This window comes from Trachurus trachurus, assembly GCF_905171665.1.
Source record: "Trachurus trachurus genome assembly, chromosome: 16".
NCBI lineage: Eukaryota > Metazoa > Chordata > Actinopteri > Carangiformes > Carangidae > Trachurus > Trachurus trachurus.
The window spans coordinates 34,158,448-34,176,998 of NC_139902.1; the positions used below are offsets into that span (position 1 = coordinate 34,158,448).

At 40.4% G+C, this 18,551-nt stretch overlaps 1 protein-coding gene across 1 annotated transcript in view; it reads left to right on the forward strand.

The window, feature by feature from the left end:
* Nucleotides 1–18,551, forward strand: part of thbs3a (thrombospondin 3a) — a 65,587-nt gene that overhangs the window by 33,931 nt on the left and 13,105 nt on the right. Inside the window, exons 22-28 of the mRNA XM_083989477.1 lie at nucleotides 781–891; nucleotides 999–1,106; nucleotides 11,262–11,421; nucleotides 13,015–13,133; nucleotides 14,126–14,178; nucleotides 15,309–15,490; nucleotides 17,007–17,185. Coding sequence (XP_083845603.1) covers nucleotides 781–891; nucleotides 999–1,106; nucleotides 11,262–11,421; nucleotides 13,015–13,133; nucleotides 14,126–14,178; nucleotides 15,309–15,490; nucleotides 17,007–17,185 — 912 coding nt within the window. The remainder of the gene's footprint in view (nucleotides 1–780; nucleotides 892–998; nucleotides 1,107–11,261; nucleotides 11,422–13,014; nucleotides 13,134–14,125; nucleotides 14,179–15,308; nucleotides 15,491–17,006; nucleotides 17,186–18,551) is intronic.

The window sequence follows — 18,551 nt, forward strand, 5'->3', positions numbered from 1 at the left end:
AGTTTACAAGCAGCAGCAGAACATAACAATTACATTGAATAACAGTTGCAGGATGATTTACAAAGGTCAGACACCATACGTTTAAAATCAGCAAGAGTAGGAATAATCTCCAGCCCCAAAGTATGTTGGAGAATATTCCATGAGTTGGGAGCATCAAAGGAAAAGGCAGATTTACCAAACTCTGAGTGTACAAAAGGGACCTTAAGAAATAATAAACCACTAGAGCGAGTAGAATAAGATCCAGAGCGACATTCTAATAAAGATGAGATGTATGGGGGCTGTTTACCAGTAAGGGTCTTGAAGATGAACATATACCAGTGCTTCATGCGTCTAATGAGACATGTCTCATATCAGAGAGAAACATACAGTTACTAAAATACTTCACACTTTGCCAAGGTTCAAAATAATTTAGGCTCATGATTAATGATTAATGCTGACATGACTGGTTTCTTAGGATCCATTGTTTGACTTCCCGGGAGAAAACATTGAAGTCTGTACAAAGTTTCAGATTAGTTGGAAGATTGTTCCATGATTTGACAGATTTAAAAGAGAAGGCAGATTGAGCAAAGGCGGAGCTACGCTTAGGAATATTATAATCTCCACTTGAGACAGATCTTAAAGCTCAGAGCTCTAGAGAGTTTAACGAAGGTTTTCAATGGGGGAGGGGCAACATTATGAGTTATTTTGTACACTAAACGAACCTCAGAATACATCATTAGATTATCAAAGCTAAGCATTTTATATTTGTTCAGTATGTGAAGTGTGTGTGTGTGTGTGCAGTGTAACGTGGGCTGGGCCGGCAACGGGAACACGTGCGGCGTGGACACGGACATCGACGGCTACCCCGACCGCTCGCTGCCGTGTCTGGACAACCACAAGCACTGCAAACAGGTCAGAGGTCACGTGACCCTCGTCCCCTCGTCATCATGACGATGCAGCTCCGCCCCCTCGCCACTCAGCAGCTCTGTGTGTGTCTGTGTGTGTGTCTGTGTGTTCAGGACAACTGTGTGTTCACGCCGAACTCGGGTCAGGAAGACGCCGACAACGACGGGATCGGAGATCAGTGTGACGAGGACGCAGACGGAGACGGGATCAAGAACGTGGAGGTGAGAAACAACATGGCCGACATCTTCTTTCACTTTACACAGGAGCAAGTGCACAGGAGGAGCGCAGAAGAGACAATCTATTAGAGAAAATAAAATATTCATGAAATAAATTAAAGCAGAAGTGAGTGATATATTTGTGTTAATATAAGTCTTAAATAGTTGTATCTTCCGACAGCAATCACTTCTATAGAGTGTTTGGTCTGAAACACGGGTCTGTCAGTCACTCTGCTCTGCTCTGAGCCGAAGAGAAAACATTTATCGTATCCTACAGTTTTTATCCAATGAGGAGAGAGAACGGCATGCAGGGCTGTGTGTGCAGCCAAGGAACGCCGTGAATGTGGCGACGTAGCGACGAGGACTGTTATGGTGCGTTCAAGGAAACTCATATTTTTCCGACCGTGAAGTGGTACCAGTTCGATCTGGTACGAGTTCACGGGTCAGAAGTTACGAGTGGCCGTTATAGTGACTTTCACCGGTAAAACAGGTCGGAAAAACACGAGTGGGTTGCCTGGAACGCTACAAAGTCGTAAGTTGTGACTTGAAGCTGTAATTTACGATTTCAAAAGCCTGCCTGGAACGCAGCATTAGCGAAAACGACCGGACCACTCACTTCTGCTTTAAATTAAAAGTTAGCTAGGGTTTTTGTCGTAGATCATATTTTTCAAATAAACTATAAAGCGTCATTGCATTTGGGAAAGGAAAGAAACTGGTTATAAAATTCAACTTATGTTTCACTTTCATATATTTACATTAAAGGTGATAGCTACAAGTTGAATTCCTCCTTCCTGGCCAGTAGGTGTCACACTCACACTGCCTGCTCTCGCTCCAACCTTCAGTTCTACCGGTTGCCAGTTACGGCAGTAGCTAAAGCTAAGCTAACGCTAACCCAAGGGGGCAGTTGTCGGTCTGAGAAGTGAAGCTCACTTCCGCATTCAAAAAGCTGCAATCCCCCCGGCTGTCGCTGGGGGCTGGCTCCAGAAGGGAGCAACTCCAATCAAGCCCCATGTTAAAATAGCCGATTTTACAGCTTAAAAAAACATATTTACAGCCTGGTACATTTTATTTTACTTTTATTTACTATTATTAGGGTTAAAGTTCTGGCCAATCAGGGCGCAGAACCGTTGAGCGACAGGTCCGGCGACCGCTGCTACGAGGCCAGTGGGCGGGCCCTCGGCCGGCCAACGGCCGCACCGCTCCAAATATGGCAAGTAGAATCCAACATGGCGCGGTTCTAACCTCCGTAGTAGCGGCACAAAACAGACTCCTCCAAACCAATGGGTGACGTCACGGACGCTACGTCCATTCTTTTTACAGTCTATGCGCTAACCGTATAAGCAGCAGCTCCGGTGTTGACAGTGAACTGGAAACATTTGTCAATCATTTCACACTAACTCACCTGCAGACGAACCCGACAAACCCACAGCATCACACCTGCACCGGAAACGTTACAGTACCAGCTGACCGTTAGTTAGCATTAGCATTAGCACAATGACAGTCCTCCACAGAGGATCTGGCGCCCTGAGCTCCGCCTTCTCATCTCCAGCGAAGGGAGCAACAAAATGCTCCGTCGTTCCATCGCTGTCGCTCCGATCTGCAGCGTTTTTTCGCCAGGGCGATTAAACAATCACTCGTTTGCATTGATTTAACATGTAAACTCGTCGCTCGTTCGAAAAACAAAAGGTCCGGTATGAACGCAGCTTTAAAGGCTGGTTAAAGGTAAATATGTGTTGTTGTCTCGTCTCCTGATGTTTCTCTCTTCATCTTCATGTTCCTGCTCCTCTGGTCCATCGAAACTACCCGAGTCTGTAGCCGCCATGATGTCATGATGCCATGATGTCATGATGCCATGATGTCATGATGTCATGATGCCATGATGTCATGATGCCATGAGGCGATGATGTCATAATGTCATGATGTCATAATGTCATGATGTCATGATGTCATGATGTCATGATGCCATGAGGCGATGATGTCATGATGCCATGAGGCGATGATGCCATGATGTTATGATGTCATAATGTCATGATGTCATGATGTCATGATGTCATGATGTGATGATGTCATAATGTCATGATGTCATGATGTCATGATGCCATGATGCCATGATGTCATGATGTCATGATGTTATGATGTCATAATGTCATGATGTCATGATGTCATGATGTCATGATGTGATGATGTCATAATGTCATGATGTCATGATGTCATGATGCCATGATGCCATGATGTCATGATGTCATAATGTGATGATGTCATAATGTCATGATGTCATGATGCCATGATGTGATGATGTCATAATGTCATGATGCCATGATGTGATGATGTCATAATGTCATGATGCCATGATGTGATGATGTCATAATGTCATGATGTCATGATGCCATGATGCCATGATGTGATGATGTCATGATGCCATGATGCCATGATGTGATGATGTCATAATGTCATGATGTCATGATGCCATGATGCCATGATGTGATGATGTCATAATGTCATGATGTCATGATGCCATGATGCCATGATGTGATGATGTCATAATGTCATGATGTCATGATGCCATGATGTGATGATGTCATAATGTCATGATGTCATAATGTCATGATGTCATGATGCCATGATGCCATGATGTCATGATGTGATGATGTCATAATGTCATGATGTCATGATGCCATGATGTCATAATGTCATGATGTCATGATGCCATGAGGCGATGATGTCATAATGTCATGATGTCATGATGTCATGATGTCATGATGTCATGATGCCATGATGTCATGATGTGATGATGTCATAATGTCATGATGTCATGATGCCATGAGGCGATGATGTCATAATGTCATGATGTCATAATGTCATGATGTGATGATGTCATAATGTCATGATGCCATGATGCCATGAGGCGATGATGTCATAATGTCATGATGTCATGATGTCATGATGTCATGATGTCATAATGTCATGATGTCATAATGTCATGATGTCATAATGTGATGATGTCATAATGTCATGATGTCATGATGCCATGATGTGATGATGTCATAATGTCATGATGTCATGATGCCATGATGTGATGATGTCATAATGTCATGATGTCATAATGTCATGATGTCATGATGTCATAATGTCATGATGTGATGATGTCATGATGCCATGATGCCATGATGTGATGATGTCATAATGTCATGATGTCATGATGCCATGATGCCATGATGTGATGATGTCATAATGTCATAATGTGATGATGTCATAATGTCATGATGTCATAATGTCATGATGTCATGATGCCATGATGCCATGATGTCATGATGTGATGATGTCATAATGTCATGATGTCATGATGCCATGATGCCATGATGTGATGATGTCATAATGTCATGATGTCATGATGCCATGATGCCATGATGTGATGATGTCATAATGTCATGATGTCATAATGTCATGATGTCATGATGCCATGATGCCATGATGTCATGATGTGATGATGTCATAATGTCATGATGTCATGATGCCATGATGTCATGATGTGATGATGTCATAATGTCATGATGTCATGATGCCATGAGGCGATGATGTCATAATGTCATGATGTCATAATGTCATGATGTGATGATGTCATAATGTCATGATGCCATGATGCCATGAGGCGATGATGTCATAATGTCATGATGTCATGATGTCATGATGTCATGATGTCATAATGTCATGATGTCATAATGTCATGATGTCATAATGTGATGATGTCATAATGTCATGATGTCATGATGCCATGATGTGATGATGTCATAATGTCATGATGTCATGATGCCATGATGTGATGATGTCATAATGTCATGATGTCATAATGTCATGATGTCATGATGTCATAATGTCATGATGTGATGATGTCATGATGCCATGATGCCATGATGTGATGATGTCATAATGTCATGATGTCATGATGCCATGATGCCATGATGTGATGATGTCATAATGTCATAATGTGATGATGTCATAATGTCATGATGTCATAATGTCATGATGTCATGATGCCATGATGCCATGATGTCATGATGTGATGATGTCATAATGTCATGATGCCATGATGCCATGATGCCATGATGTGATGATGTCATAATGTCATGATGTCATGATGCCATGATGCCATGATGTGATGATGTCATAATGTCATGATGTCATAATGTCATGATGCCATGATGCCATGATGTCATGATGTGATGATGTCATAATGTCATGATGTCATGATGCCATGATGTCATGATGTGATGATGTCATAATGTCATGATGTCATGATGCCATGAGGCGATGATGTCATAATGTCATGATGTCATAATGTCATGATGTGATGATGTCATAATGTCATGATGCCATGATGCCATGAGGCGATGATGTCATAATGTCATGATGTCATGATGTCATGATGTCATGATGCCATGATGCCATGATGTGATGATGTCATAATGTCATGATGCCATGATGCCATGATGTGATGATGTCATAATGTCATGATGTCATGATGCCATGATGTGATGATGTCATAATGTCATGATGTCATGATGCCATGATGCCATGATGTCATGATGTGATGATGTCATAATGTCATGATGTCATGATGCCATGATGTGATGATGTCATAATGTCATGATGTCATAATGTCATGATGTCATGATGCCATGATGTCATGATGTGATGATGTCATAATGTCATGATGTCATGATGCCATGATGTGATGATGTCATAATGTCATGATGCCATGATGCCATGATGTGATGATGTCATAATGTCATGATGTCATAATGTCATGATGTCATAATGTCATAATGTCATGATGTCATGATGTCATAATGTCATGATGTCATAATGTCATAATGTCATGATGTCATAATGTCATGATGTCATAATGTCATAATGTCATGATGTCATGATGCCATGATGTGATGATGTCATAATGTCATGATGTCATAATGTCATGATGTCATGATGTCATAATGTCATGATGTCATAATGTCATAATGTCATGATGTCATAATGTCATGATGTCATGATGTCATAATGTCATAATGTCATGATGTCATGATGTCATAATGTCATAATGTCATAATGTCATGATGTCATGATGTCATAATGTCATAATGTCATGATGTCATGATGTCATGATGTCATAATGTCATGATGTCATAATGTCATGATGTCATAATGTCATGATGTGATGATGTCATAATGTCATAATGTCATGATGTCATGATGTCATAATGTCATAATGTCATAATGTCATAATGTCATGATGTCATGATGTCATGATGTGATGATGTGATGATGTGATGATGTCATAATGTCATGATGTCATGATGTCATAATGTCATAATGTCATAATGTCATAATGTCATAATGTCATGATGTCATGATGTCATGATGTGATGATGTCATAATGTCATAATGTCATGATGTCATAATGTCATGATGTCATAATGTCATGATGTCATAATGTCATGATGTGATGATGTCATAATGTCATGATGTCATGATGTCATAATGTCATAATGTCATGATGTCATGATGTCATGATGTGATGATGTCATAATGTCATAATGTCATGATGTCATAACGTCATGATGTCATAATGTCATGATGTGATGATGTCATAATGTCATAATGTCATGATGTCATAATGTCATGATGTGATGATGTCATAATGTCATAATGTCATGATGTCATGATGTCATAATGTCATGATGTCATAATGTCATGATGTGATGATGTCATAATGTCATAATGTCATGATGTCATGATGTCATGATGTCATAATGTCATGATGTCATAATGTCATGATGTCATAATGTCATGATGTGATGATGTCATAATGTCATAATGTCATGATGTCATGATGTCATAATGTCATAATGTCATAATGTCATAATGTCATGATGTCATGATGTGATGATGTGATGATGTGATGATGTCATAATGTCATGATGTCATGATGTCATAATGTCATAATGTCATAATGTCATGATGTCATGATGTCATGATGTGATGATGTCATAATGTCATGATGTCATGATGTCATAATGTCATGATGTCATGATGTCATGATGTCATGATGTGATGATGTCATAATGTCATAATGTCATAATGTCATGATGTCATAATGTCATGATGTCATGATGTCATGATGTCATGATGTGATGATGTCATAATGTCATGATGTCATGATGTCATAATGTCATAATGTCATGATGTCATAATGTCATGATGTCATAATGTCATGATGTCATAATGTCATGATGTCATAATGTCATGATGTGATGATGTCATAATGTCATGATGTCATGATGTCATAATGTCATAATGTCATGATGTCATGATGTCATGATGTGATGATGTCATAATGTCATAATGTCATGATGTCATAATGTCATGATGTCATAATGTCATGATGTCATAATGTCATGATGTCATAATGTCATGATGTGATGATGTCATAATGTCATAATGTCATGATGTCATGATGTCATAATGTCATGATGTCATAATGTCATGATGTGATGATGTCATAATGTCATAATGTCATAATGTCATAATGTCATGATGTCATAATGTCATGATGTCATAATGTCATGATGTCATAATGTCATGATGTGATGATGTCATAATGTCATAATGTCATAATGTCATGATGTCATAATGTCATGATGTCATAATGTCATGATGTGATGATGTCATAATGTCATGATGCCATGATGCCATGATGTCATGATGCCATGATGTCATGATGTCATGATGTGATGATGTCATAATGTCATGATGTCATGATGCCATGAGGCGATGATGTCATGATGTCATGATGCCATGATGTCATGATGCCATGATGTGATGATGTCATAATGTCATGATGTCATAATGTGATGATGTCATGATGCCATGAGGCGATGATGTCATGATGTCATAATGTCATGATGTCATGATGCCATGAGGCGATGATGTCATAATGTCATGATGTCATGATGCCATGAGGCGATGATGTCATAATGTCATGATGTCATGATGCCATGATGTCATGATGTCATAATGTCATGATGTCATGATGCCATGAGGCGATGATGTCATAATGTCATGATGTCATGATGCCATGAGGCGATGATATCATAATGTCATGATGTCATAATGTCATGATGTCATAATGTCATGATGTCATAATGTCATGATGTCATGATGCCATGAGGCGATGATGTCATAATGTCATGATGTCATGATGCCATGATGTGATGATGTCATAATGTCATGATGTCATAATGTCATGATGCCATGATGTCATGATGTCATGAGGCGATGATGTCATGATGTCATGATGTCATAATGTCATGATGTCATGATGTGATGATGCCATGAGGCGATGATGTCATGATGTCATGATGTCATGATGTCATGATGTCATAATGTCATGATGTCATGATGCCATGATGTGATGAGGCGATGATGTCATGATGTCATGATGTCATGATGCCATGATGTGATGATGTCATGATGCCATGATGTCATGATGTCATGATGTCATAATGTCATGATGCCATGATGTCATGAGGCGATGATGTCATGATGTCATGATGTCATGATGCCATGATGTGATGATGTCATGATGCCATGATGTCATGATGTCATGATGTCATAATGTCATGATGTCATGATGTGATGATGTCATGAGGCGATGATGTCATGATGTCATGATGTCATGATGTCATGATGTCATAATGTCATGATGCCATGATGTCATGAGGCGATGATGTCATGATGCCATGATGTCATGATGTCATGATGTCATGATGTCATGATGTCATGATGTCATGATGTCATAATGTCATAATGTCATGATGTCATGATGTCATAATGTCATAATGTCATGATGTCATGATGTCATGATGTCATGATGTCATAATGTCATGATGTCATGATGTGATGATGCCATGAGGCGATGATGTCATGATGTCATGATGTCATGATGTCATAATGTCATAATGTCATGATGTCATGATGTGATGATGCCATGAGGCGATGATGTCATGATGTCATAATGTCATGATGTGATGATGTCATAATGTCATGATGTCATGATGTCATAATGTCATGATGTCATGATGTCATAATGTCATGATGCCATGATGCCATGAGGCGATGATGTCATAATGTCATGATGTCATAATGTCATGATGTGATGATGTCATAATGTCATAATGTCATGATGTCATGATGTCATGATGTCATGATGTCATAATGTCATGATGTCATAATGTCATAATGTCATGATGTCATAATGTCATAATGTCATGATGTCATGATGTCATAATGTCATGATGTCATGATGTCATAATGTCATGATGCCATGATGCCATGAGGCGATGATGTCATAATGTCATGATGTCATAATGTCATGATGTGATGATGTCATAATGTCATAATGTCATGATGTCATGATGTCATGATGTCATGATGTCATGATGTCATAATGTCATAATGTCATGATGTCATGATGTGATGATGCCATGAGGCGATGATGTCATGATGTCATGATGTCATGATGTCATGATGTCATAATGTCATGATGTCATGATGTCATGATGTGATGATGTCATAATGTCATAATGTCATGATGTCATAATGTCATGATGTCATAATGTCATGATGTCATAATGTCATGATGTCATAATGTCATGATGTGATGATGTCATAATGTCATGATGTCATGATGTCATAATGTCATAATGTCATAATGTCATAATGTCATGATGCCATGATGTCATGATGTGATGATGTCATAATGTCATGATGTCATGATGCCATGATGTGATGATGTCATAATGTCATGATGCCATGATGCCATAATGTCATGATGTCATGATGTGATGATGCCATGAGGCGATGATGTCATGATGTCATGATGTCATAATGTCATGATGTCATGATGTGATGATGCCATGAGGCGATGATGTCATGATGTCATGATGTCATGATGTCATGATGTCATGATGCCATGATGTGATGATGTCATAATGTCATGATGTCATAATGTCATAATGTCATGATGTCATGATGTCATGATGTCATAATGTCATAATGTCATGATGTCATGATGTCATAATGTCATGATGTCATGATGTCATAATGTCATGATGCCATGATGCCATGAGGCGATGATGTCATAATGTCATGATGTCATAATGTCATGATGTGATGATGTCATAATGTCATGATGCCATGATGCCATGATGTCATGATGCCATGATGTCATGATGTCATGATGTGATGATGTCATGATGTCATGATGCCATGAGGCGATGATGTCATGATGTCATGATGCCATGATGTCATGATGCCATGATGTGATGATGTCATAATGTCATGATGTCATAATGTGATGATGTCATGATGCCATGAGGCGATGATGTGATGATGTCATAATGTCATGATGTCATGATGTCATGATGCCATGATGTGATGATGTCATAATGCCATGATGTCATAATGTGATGATGTCATGATGCCATGAGGCGATGATGTCATGATGTCATAATGTCATGATGTCATGATGCCATGAGGCGATGATGTCATAATGTCATGATGTCATGATGCCATGATGTCATGATGTCATAATGTCATGATGTCATGATGCCATGAGGCGATGATGTCATAATGTCATGATGTCATGATGCCATGAGGCGATGATGTCATAATGTCATGATGTCATGATGTCATAATGTCATGATGTCATAATGTCATGATGTCATGATGCCATGAGGCGATGATGTCATAATGTCATGATGTCATGATGCCATGATGTGATGATGTCATAATGTCATGATGTCATAATGTCATGATGCCATGATGTCATGATGTCATGAGGCGATGATGTCATGATGTCATGATGTCATAATGTCATGATGTCATGATGTGATGATGCCATGAGGCGATGATGTCATGATGTCATGATGTCATGATGTCATGATGTCATAATGTCATGATGTCATGATGCCATGATGTGATGATGTCATAATGTCATGATGCCATGATGTCATGAGGCGATGATGTCATGATGTCATGATGTCATGATGCCATGAGGCGATGATGTCATGATGTCATGATGTCATGTGACCCGTGTGTTTCCAGGACAACTGCCGGCTGGTCCCTAACAAAGACCAGCAGAACTCTGACAGCGACTCGTTCGGCGACGCCTGCGACAACTGTCCCAACGTCCCCAACAGCGACCAGAGAGACACGGACAACAACGGACAGGGGGACGCCTGCGACCAGGACATCGACGGAGACGGTGAGAGACACACACTCTCCAGTCAGGGGACACGATAAAGGATAATTACCGTTTTTTTTTACAATCTGGACCTTATGCTGCGTTCAAGACAACTCGGAAGTCGGAAAAAAAACGAGCTCCGAGTTGTAAAAAATGAATTGAACAGCGTCGAACTCGGAAATTACAGGTGGGAAACTCTGGTATCATATCAGAGCTCAGACTTTCCGACTTGACAAAACATGGCGTCATGCCCTCGTCTTAAACGGTTAGAATTTAGACATTTTAAGTTATTTGTTGAGGTTTTAATGCATTTTTTTGTGTATTATTGCAGTAGCCGATATGAAATACATTTATATTACAGTAAGCTGTGATTGTTGTATGGTGTGAAATTGTGGTTCCTCGTATGTGACGGAAATAAGGTTTAACTGTTATCAAGGCTGTAACATTATATGTGCACTCATCTGCAGCGTCTCCTCTCCTCCAAAATAAACATCATTTACTGCTGCACTGATTTTTACTATTCAGCGATGAGCCACAAAACGCCAAACTTCCTTCAGGTATCCATGTTTTTTCTTTTCAGAGTTCCTGCAGCGTGAACGCAATGATGTCGGCAGTCGGAAATTTCCGAGTTGGGAATTCCGACCTCCGAGTCGTTATGAACGCAGCATTATTTCTATCATAAAATCCGATCATTTCCTCCCCCAGATAACTTTGGTGTCATTACAAGTGGTTGTGATGAAATGAGCTCCAGCCGAGAGGCGCGTATATCCGTATAATGGAGTCTACAGGGCAGCAGAATGCAGCCTCTAAATAACACATTATCTGCAGAGAAACTCCTTCATTTCACCAATATTTAGTTCTGATAGGCTAGTGCTATTCCCCTCTGAGTCCGGGGTTAGCTGTTATCAACATCCGGGGTCTGTAGGTTGACCTACTGACCTCTGACCTGGATGATGTCATCTCTGAGCGCCGCGCGGCTCATTCTGATAATAATCATTCTGCTTCGGCATTCGGGTCCATTTTTATCTCAACTAGCCGGAGCTTTAGTGAGTCCAGGTTGAGGAGAGGAAGCCTGTGGAAGCTGAACTTCATCCAGCTGCTCATTTTGTTCTGACAAGTCAGAAACACGCAGAAACGAACCGTAGCATTAGCATTAGCGGTAGCAACAAGCCGCACAGCCTCAGTTAGATTTCATCAATGAGACCAACATTTATCTCCTAAAAATAATGTAACCAGCCGTCGGTAAACCTCTAACAACCTGCAGGTAAGTTAATTAGCGATCGTTTTCTCCCCCGGGATGATGACGGAGGTTGGCCGGCCGAGCAGCTCTCGACTGGAGCTCATTTCATCACAACCACTTGTAATGACACCAAAGTTATCTGATTTTATGATAGAAATAAGGTCCAGGTTGTAAAAAACGGTAATTATCCTTTAAAGCGAGGGACCGATCTGATTCAGTTCAGTTGATCAATGGAGCTGAGATTGATTGATTGATTGATTGATTGATTGATTGATTGATTGATTGATTGATTGATTGATTGATTGATTGATTGATTGATTGATTGATTGATTGTGTGTGTGTGTGTGTGTGTGTGTGTGTGTGTGTGTGTGCAGGTATTCCCAATGTCCTCGACAACTGTCCGAAGGTGCCGAACCCGATGCAGACGGACCGAGACAGAGACGGAGTGGGAGACGCCTGTGACAGCTGCCCTGAGCTCAGTAACCCCATGCAGGTGAAGCCCCGCCCCCCTGGGAGGCCACGCCCCCTGACCCCCTGAGAGGCCACACCCCCTCCTCCGTGGTTACACAAACACACACACAAAAGACCAGGGGCCGGATTCACCAATATGTTCTCAAGAAAGATCTTAAGAAATGTCTTGAGAAGAAAATTAAGAAATTCATAAGAAAGTTGTTAAGTGCAATTCACTTTATGCACAGCTACACTACTTCCTGAAATAAGCCAGCTCGTTTAATTCCTGTCTTACATTATTGGACCAACTGATTAATCCAGGTGTGTCTGAGTAGTTGGTCCAATAATGTAAGACAGGAATTAAACGAGCTGGCTTATTTCAGGAAGTAGTGTAGCTGTGCATAAAGTGAATTCCTCAATATTTTCTTAAGAACAGTCATTTCTTACGAATTTCTTATTTTTCCTACTTAAGAACTTCTTAAAATACATCACTGCATTGCATTGCATGCACCATTAAACAGCGTATAGTTTAGTCACTCTCTAACCATGGAGAAGGACAAACAGAGATGCAGAAACTTCTCAAGCCAGCAGCTATTGGTGGTTATGGTGATGATGAAATTAATGTAGGAAAAAAATGACTACCGGGTAAAATGAATAATATGGGAATAACAGCAGAAAATAAGACAAGAGGGTGGGTTAACAGTCAACAGGCTCTTTGTGTAATTAGTTAAAAATTACATTTACCTACTATGACCCACTAGTCTAAACTTGTCTACAATGTGTTGAAAAAGGTGATATTAGAGGCTTATACTGGGAGTTTAAAGACAGGTCAAGGTTGTCTTAAAGTTAAGAACAAATTTGAGAACTTTGATTTCAAGAAAACCATTTATTCTTAATTTTTTTCCTAAGAAGAAACTTTAGAAGAAAGTTGAGAAAATACTTAGGAACTTTTTTTGGAGAATATGACACTTAAGAAGATGTTTTTTCCTGAGAAGGTTTAGTGAATCTGTCCTCGTCTGTGTCTCTGCTCCTCAGACGGACGTGGACAACGACCTGGTGGGAGACGTCTGTGACACCAATCAGGACACGTATGTGATCAAACACACACACACACACACACACACACACACACACACACACACACACACACACACACGCCACGCTGTCATGTGTCTGTGATGTCATCAGTCCTTCAAGTACCATACACCACATTTCTGGGTGAAGGTCTAAACTGGAATAATCATATTAATCAAGTTTGCAAAAGATCATTGAAAATGCTTGGTATAATACTGAAAAAAGGTTTCTCCTCTGATCAATCCCTCTGCTCATGTGACTTTATATTGTAGTTTTTTATTTCAAAACTAATCTCATTTTATTTAAAATAAGACTCATCACATTAAAAAGCAGCTTGTTTTTGGCACTTTTTCCTTCTTTCAAGCTGATAGTGGAGCAAGTTTTTCTTTCTTATTACAAGCACAAAAAACTTACTTTCACTGGCAGATTTTTCTACTTATTTCAAGTGAAAATGTGTTTGAAACAAGTGAAAATGATCTAAAAACAACTTCATTTTTTGGTGATGAGTCTTATTTTAAGTGGAAAGAGTTTAGTTTTGACTAGAAATGAGACATTTTGACAAGAAATAAGACAAATATTCTTGGAAAGATGTAGAGTTTTTGCAGTGTTGTGCATAAGTTTATCAACGCAACAAAATCTTCCTGACACTTTTCAACATTTTTTTACTTTTTCATCTGACCTTCATTCATATTCAACAAGGCATAGTAGCAATCTTCATTTACCCTTCTGTCCAACATCTGGGCATCAATCTAATATCACATCTAGAGGTCCAAAACTCTGGGATGGTTTAGAGGTGGTTCTGAGGTCAACAACATCTTACACATCCTTTAGAAAGTTACTGAAAAAACACCTCATGTCAGAACCTTCAGTGTTATTTTTCTGTTAATGTTAATTATTCATCCTTCTTCCTTTCTTTTGTTGTGTTTTATAGTCTTTCTATGTTGCACTGTACATTTTATTGGTTATTTTGAATTTTCTTTGCTGTATTTCTCATTGTTTATCTTGAGTTTCATGTAATTCTATGATGATGGGAGTGGAAGTTTGTACAAGCCTTCCAGACTTCGTTCCCTCCTTGCACTGTTTTAACTTGTGCTAAATAAATAAATCTAAAATGTAAATCAGTGATGTCATGGCCCCTCTGCAGCGACGGCGACGGTCTCCAGGACAGCAGAGACAACTGTCCCGACATCCCCAACAGCTCCCAGCTGGACTCGGACAACGACGGCCTGGGGGACGACTGCGACCACGACGACGACAACGACGGCGTCCTCGACGACTACGACAACTGCCGACTCATCGTCAACCCCAACCAGAAGGACTCTGACGGTAACGACCACCGCCCTCGGCACGTCACTGTTACTCGTTTTCACAGTGAATCCTGGTTTTAAACGCCACAGTTAGTTAATCCTAAAGACTCCTAAACACTACACTACAAAAACTCAAATATCTTACCGAGAATATTTGTCTTATTTCTAGTCAAAACAACAAATCTCATTCTACTTAAAATAAGACTCATCACATAAAAAATAAAGAAAAAAAATGTTTTTAGACACTTTTTACTTCTTTCAAGCAGATTTTCACTTGAAATAAGTAGAAAAATCTGATAGTGGAGCAAGTTTTTCTTTCTTATTACAAGCACAAAAAACTTCTTTCACTGGCAGATTTTTCTACTTATTTCAAGTGAAAATTAGTTTGAAACAAGTGAAAATGATCTAAAAACAAGTTAATTTTTAGGTGATGAGTCTTATTTTAAGTGGAAAGAGATTAATTTTGACTAGAAATGAGACAAATATTCTTGGAAAGATGTAGAGTTTTTGCAGTGCAGGGCTGGGACAAGATGCTTTTCTCCCGATTCCATTCTTCTACAATTTTTTGGATGCACACACACATTCGTAGTGTTGTTGAATTAATTAATGCAGAATAATCGTGATAATCGTAACACCGTGACAGTAATCGTACCAGGAACATCTATAATCGTGACATCACTAGACGGCCGTCGTACAATGTGGGCGGTGCCTTTTACTTTACTTTACTTTATTTGTTTATTTGACTGGGACAGCGCACATCAATGTACATATAAGAAACATGTAAATGTGCCGGATTGTAGCATCGATGCTAATTTCCATCCGGAGTCCCAGAACGTAAAAACAATACAGTAACAGGGGAACACAGTTATATACACGACATGACGAAGCAGACAACAAGGTAAAAAACAGGTCAGATAATCAGGCTAACAATGGAACCTGGACAGTTTGGGAATAAAGTGCAAAGTGCAAAGTGCTGGGCCAAAGTGACAGGTGCTAAAGTGCAGGAGTACATGGGTACCAAGTTGTATTGCACGGTGCCCTAAAGTGCACTCAGTTTAAAGTGCCAGGTGTATTGCATTGCATAGTGCATCGGATTAAAGTAAAAGTAAAAATTAAAAAATGACATGGTATGTTATCTACATATTATAGCAACTAAACATTCTATCCATCCATGTTTCCATTGCCGGTCTCACTCAAGCACTGCAGGTATTGCACAACCGCACCCTGACTTATTATTGCACATGAACCAGCCATAACTATACCTCTATTAATTCAGACATACCGGTCACAAACATTCGCACATAATATCTACAATGCTGTACCATTACACACGCACCGGCCATAGCCATACAACTGCGAACATGTTTAACTCGGGTTACACATGTTTACAGGTGCTCACAAGTTTGTTTGTCTAATATCCGCCGAGGCTGTGACTCCGCCCCTCTGCTGACCGTAGCCCCTCCCCCTCTGTGTGTGTGTGTGTGTGTGTGTGTGTGTGTGTGTGTGTGTGTGTGTGTGTGTGTGTGTGTGCGTAGCGAACGGCGTGGGCGACGTGTGTGAGAACGACTTTGACAACGACGCGGTGCTGGACCTGGTGGACGTGTGTCCCGAGAGCGCCGAGGTGACGCTGACGGACTTCAGAGCCTATCAGACGGTGATCCTCGACCCCGAGGGCGACGCCCAGATCGACCCCAACTGGGTCGTCCTCAACCAGGTGATGTCATCACGATAAGATAAGAAGAGTCTGATCTCTGTAGAGCAGTGGTCCCCAAACTACGGCCCGCGGGCCGCATCCGGCCCGCGCTCAAATTCCAACCGGCCCGCGGCCTCTGTCATAAAAAAAAATCAATAATATGCGGCCCGCCAGCACGTACAATTTTTTTCCAGCCTCGATATATTGCCATGTGCATGCCTGTTTGTTTTCCTCGTCTCTGGCCTCCAAACAGGCTGAATGACAAGAGGCTTCACTCTGTGACTCGGTCTCAGCACCTGGGCGCGTTTGTTCCATAGCGGAATGAAATGAAGGGAGTGAAGCCTCTTGTCAGTCATCCAGGATCTTTGTCTCTGTGGGGGGAGGCAGGGCCGCTACCACACACACAGTGCAGCCTGAGTGCAGCATGTGAGTTTTGTGAGGAGCAACGCAAGGTAACGTCAGTTGCCAACTTGGTGACTTTCTCCCTAAATCTGGCGACTTTCCAACCCCTCTCATCGACTTCCTTTTTGACAAAAGCCACTGGCGACAAATCTAGCGACTTTTCCGGTGCTGTTACTGTTAAAAACGCTTCTGGTTTGGAGACTCGGACGTGAAAGCACGTCATCATCACTGCTGTTTTCACCGAGCAGCGGTGCTGCCGTGAGCCCCCCGCCCCCGTCCCTACAGCACTCAGCGGCGGTGTGACGGAGCTGTCCCCGCTACAGAGACCCGCTCCACGCCGCTGACACCCCCACCACACCCGTCCTAGAGCGACATACACAGCCTCAGCTCAGTCACTCACCTCATCTACTGTGATGACACGGTCAATATCTATTCAAGTGCAGTTTTGTTGAGACTTGATAAGCCATTTTATTTATTGTTTTGGTTGTGTGTGGTTTTATATTTGAGTGCATCTTTTCTTAACAGAGACGGGGTCTATTCTTGTTTTTGGTTTGATTTTTATTCAAGCGCAATTTTTGATTTTTTAAAAATATAATATAATATAAAATATAGCCTAATAATGTTTCAAATTAACCTAGATATGTTTAAGCTTCCTTTTTTCCCCAGACATTTAGGCTATGTCATTTTATCTGGTCTTCAAATATGAAAAGCAGAGTGATTTTGATAAAAAAAAACAAAAAAAACTTGTTTAGATTTATGTAGCCTATCTATGTGAAGAAATGAAAAGAATTCCATTTGCAATGAAAAAAAAGTATTAAATAGTTAATTTGCATTTAATGTTAATGGTTCAAAGGATGTCAGGCTGAAAGGTTGGCCGACCCGGCCCCCACACATTTTTACCACACCAAATCTGGCCCTCTTTGCAAAAAGTTTGGGGACCCCTGCTGTAGAGGAACCACCTCAAGTGTGATGTCACTCAGGTGTA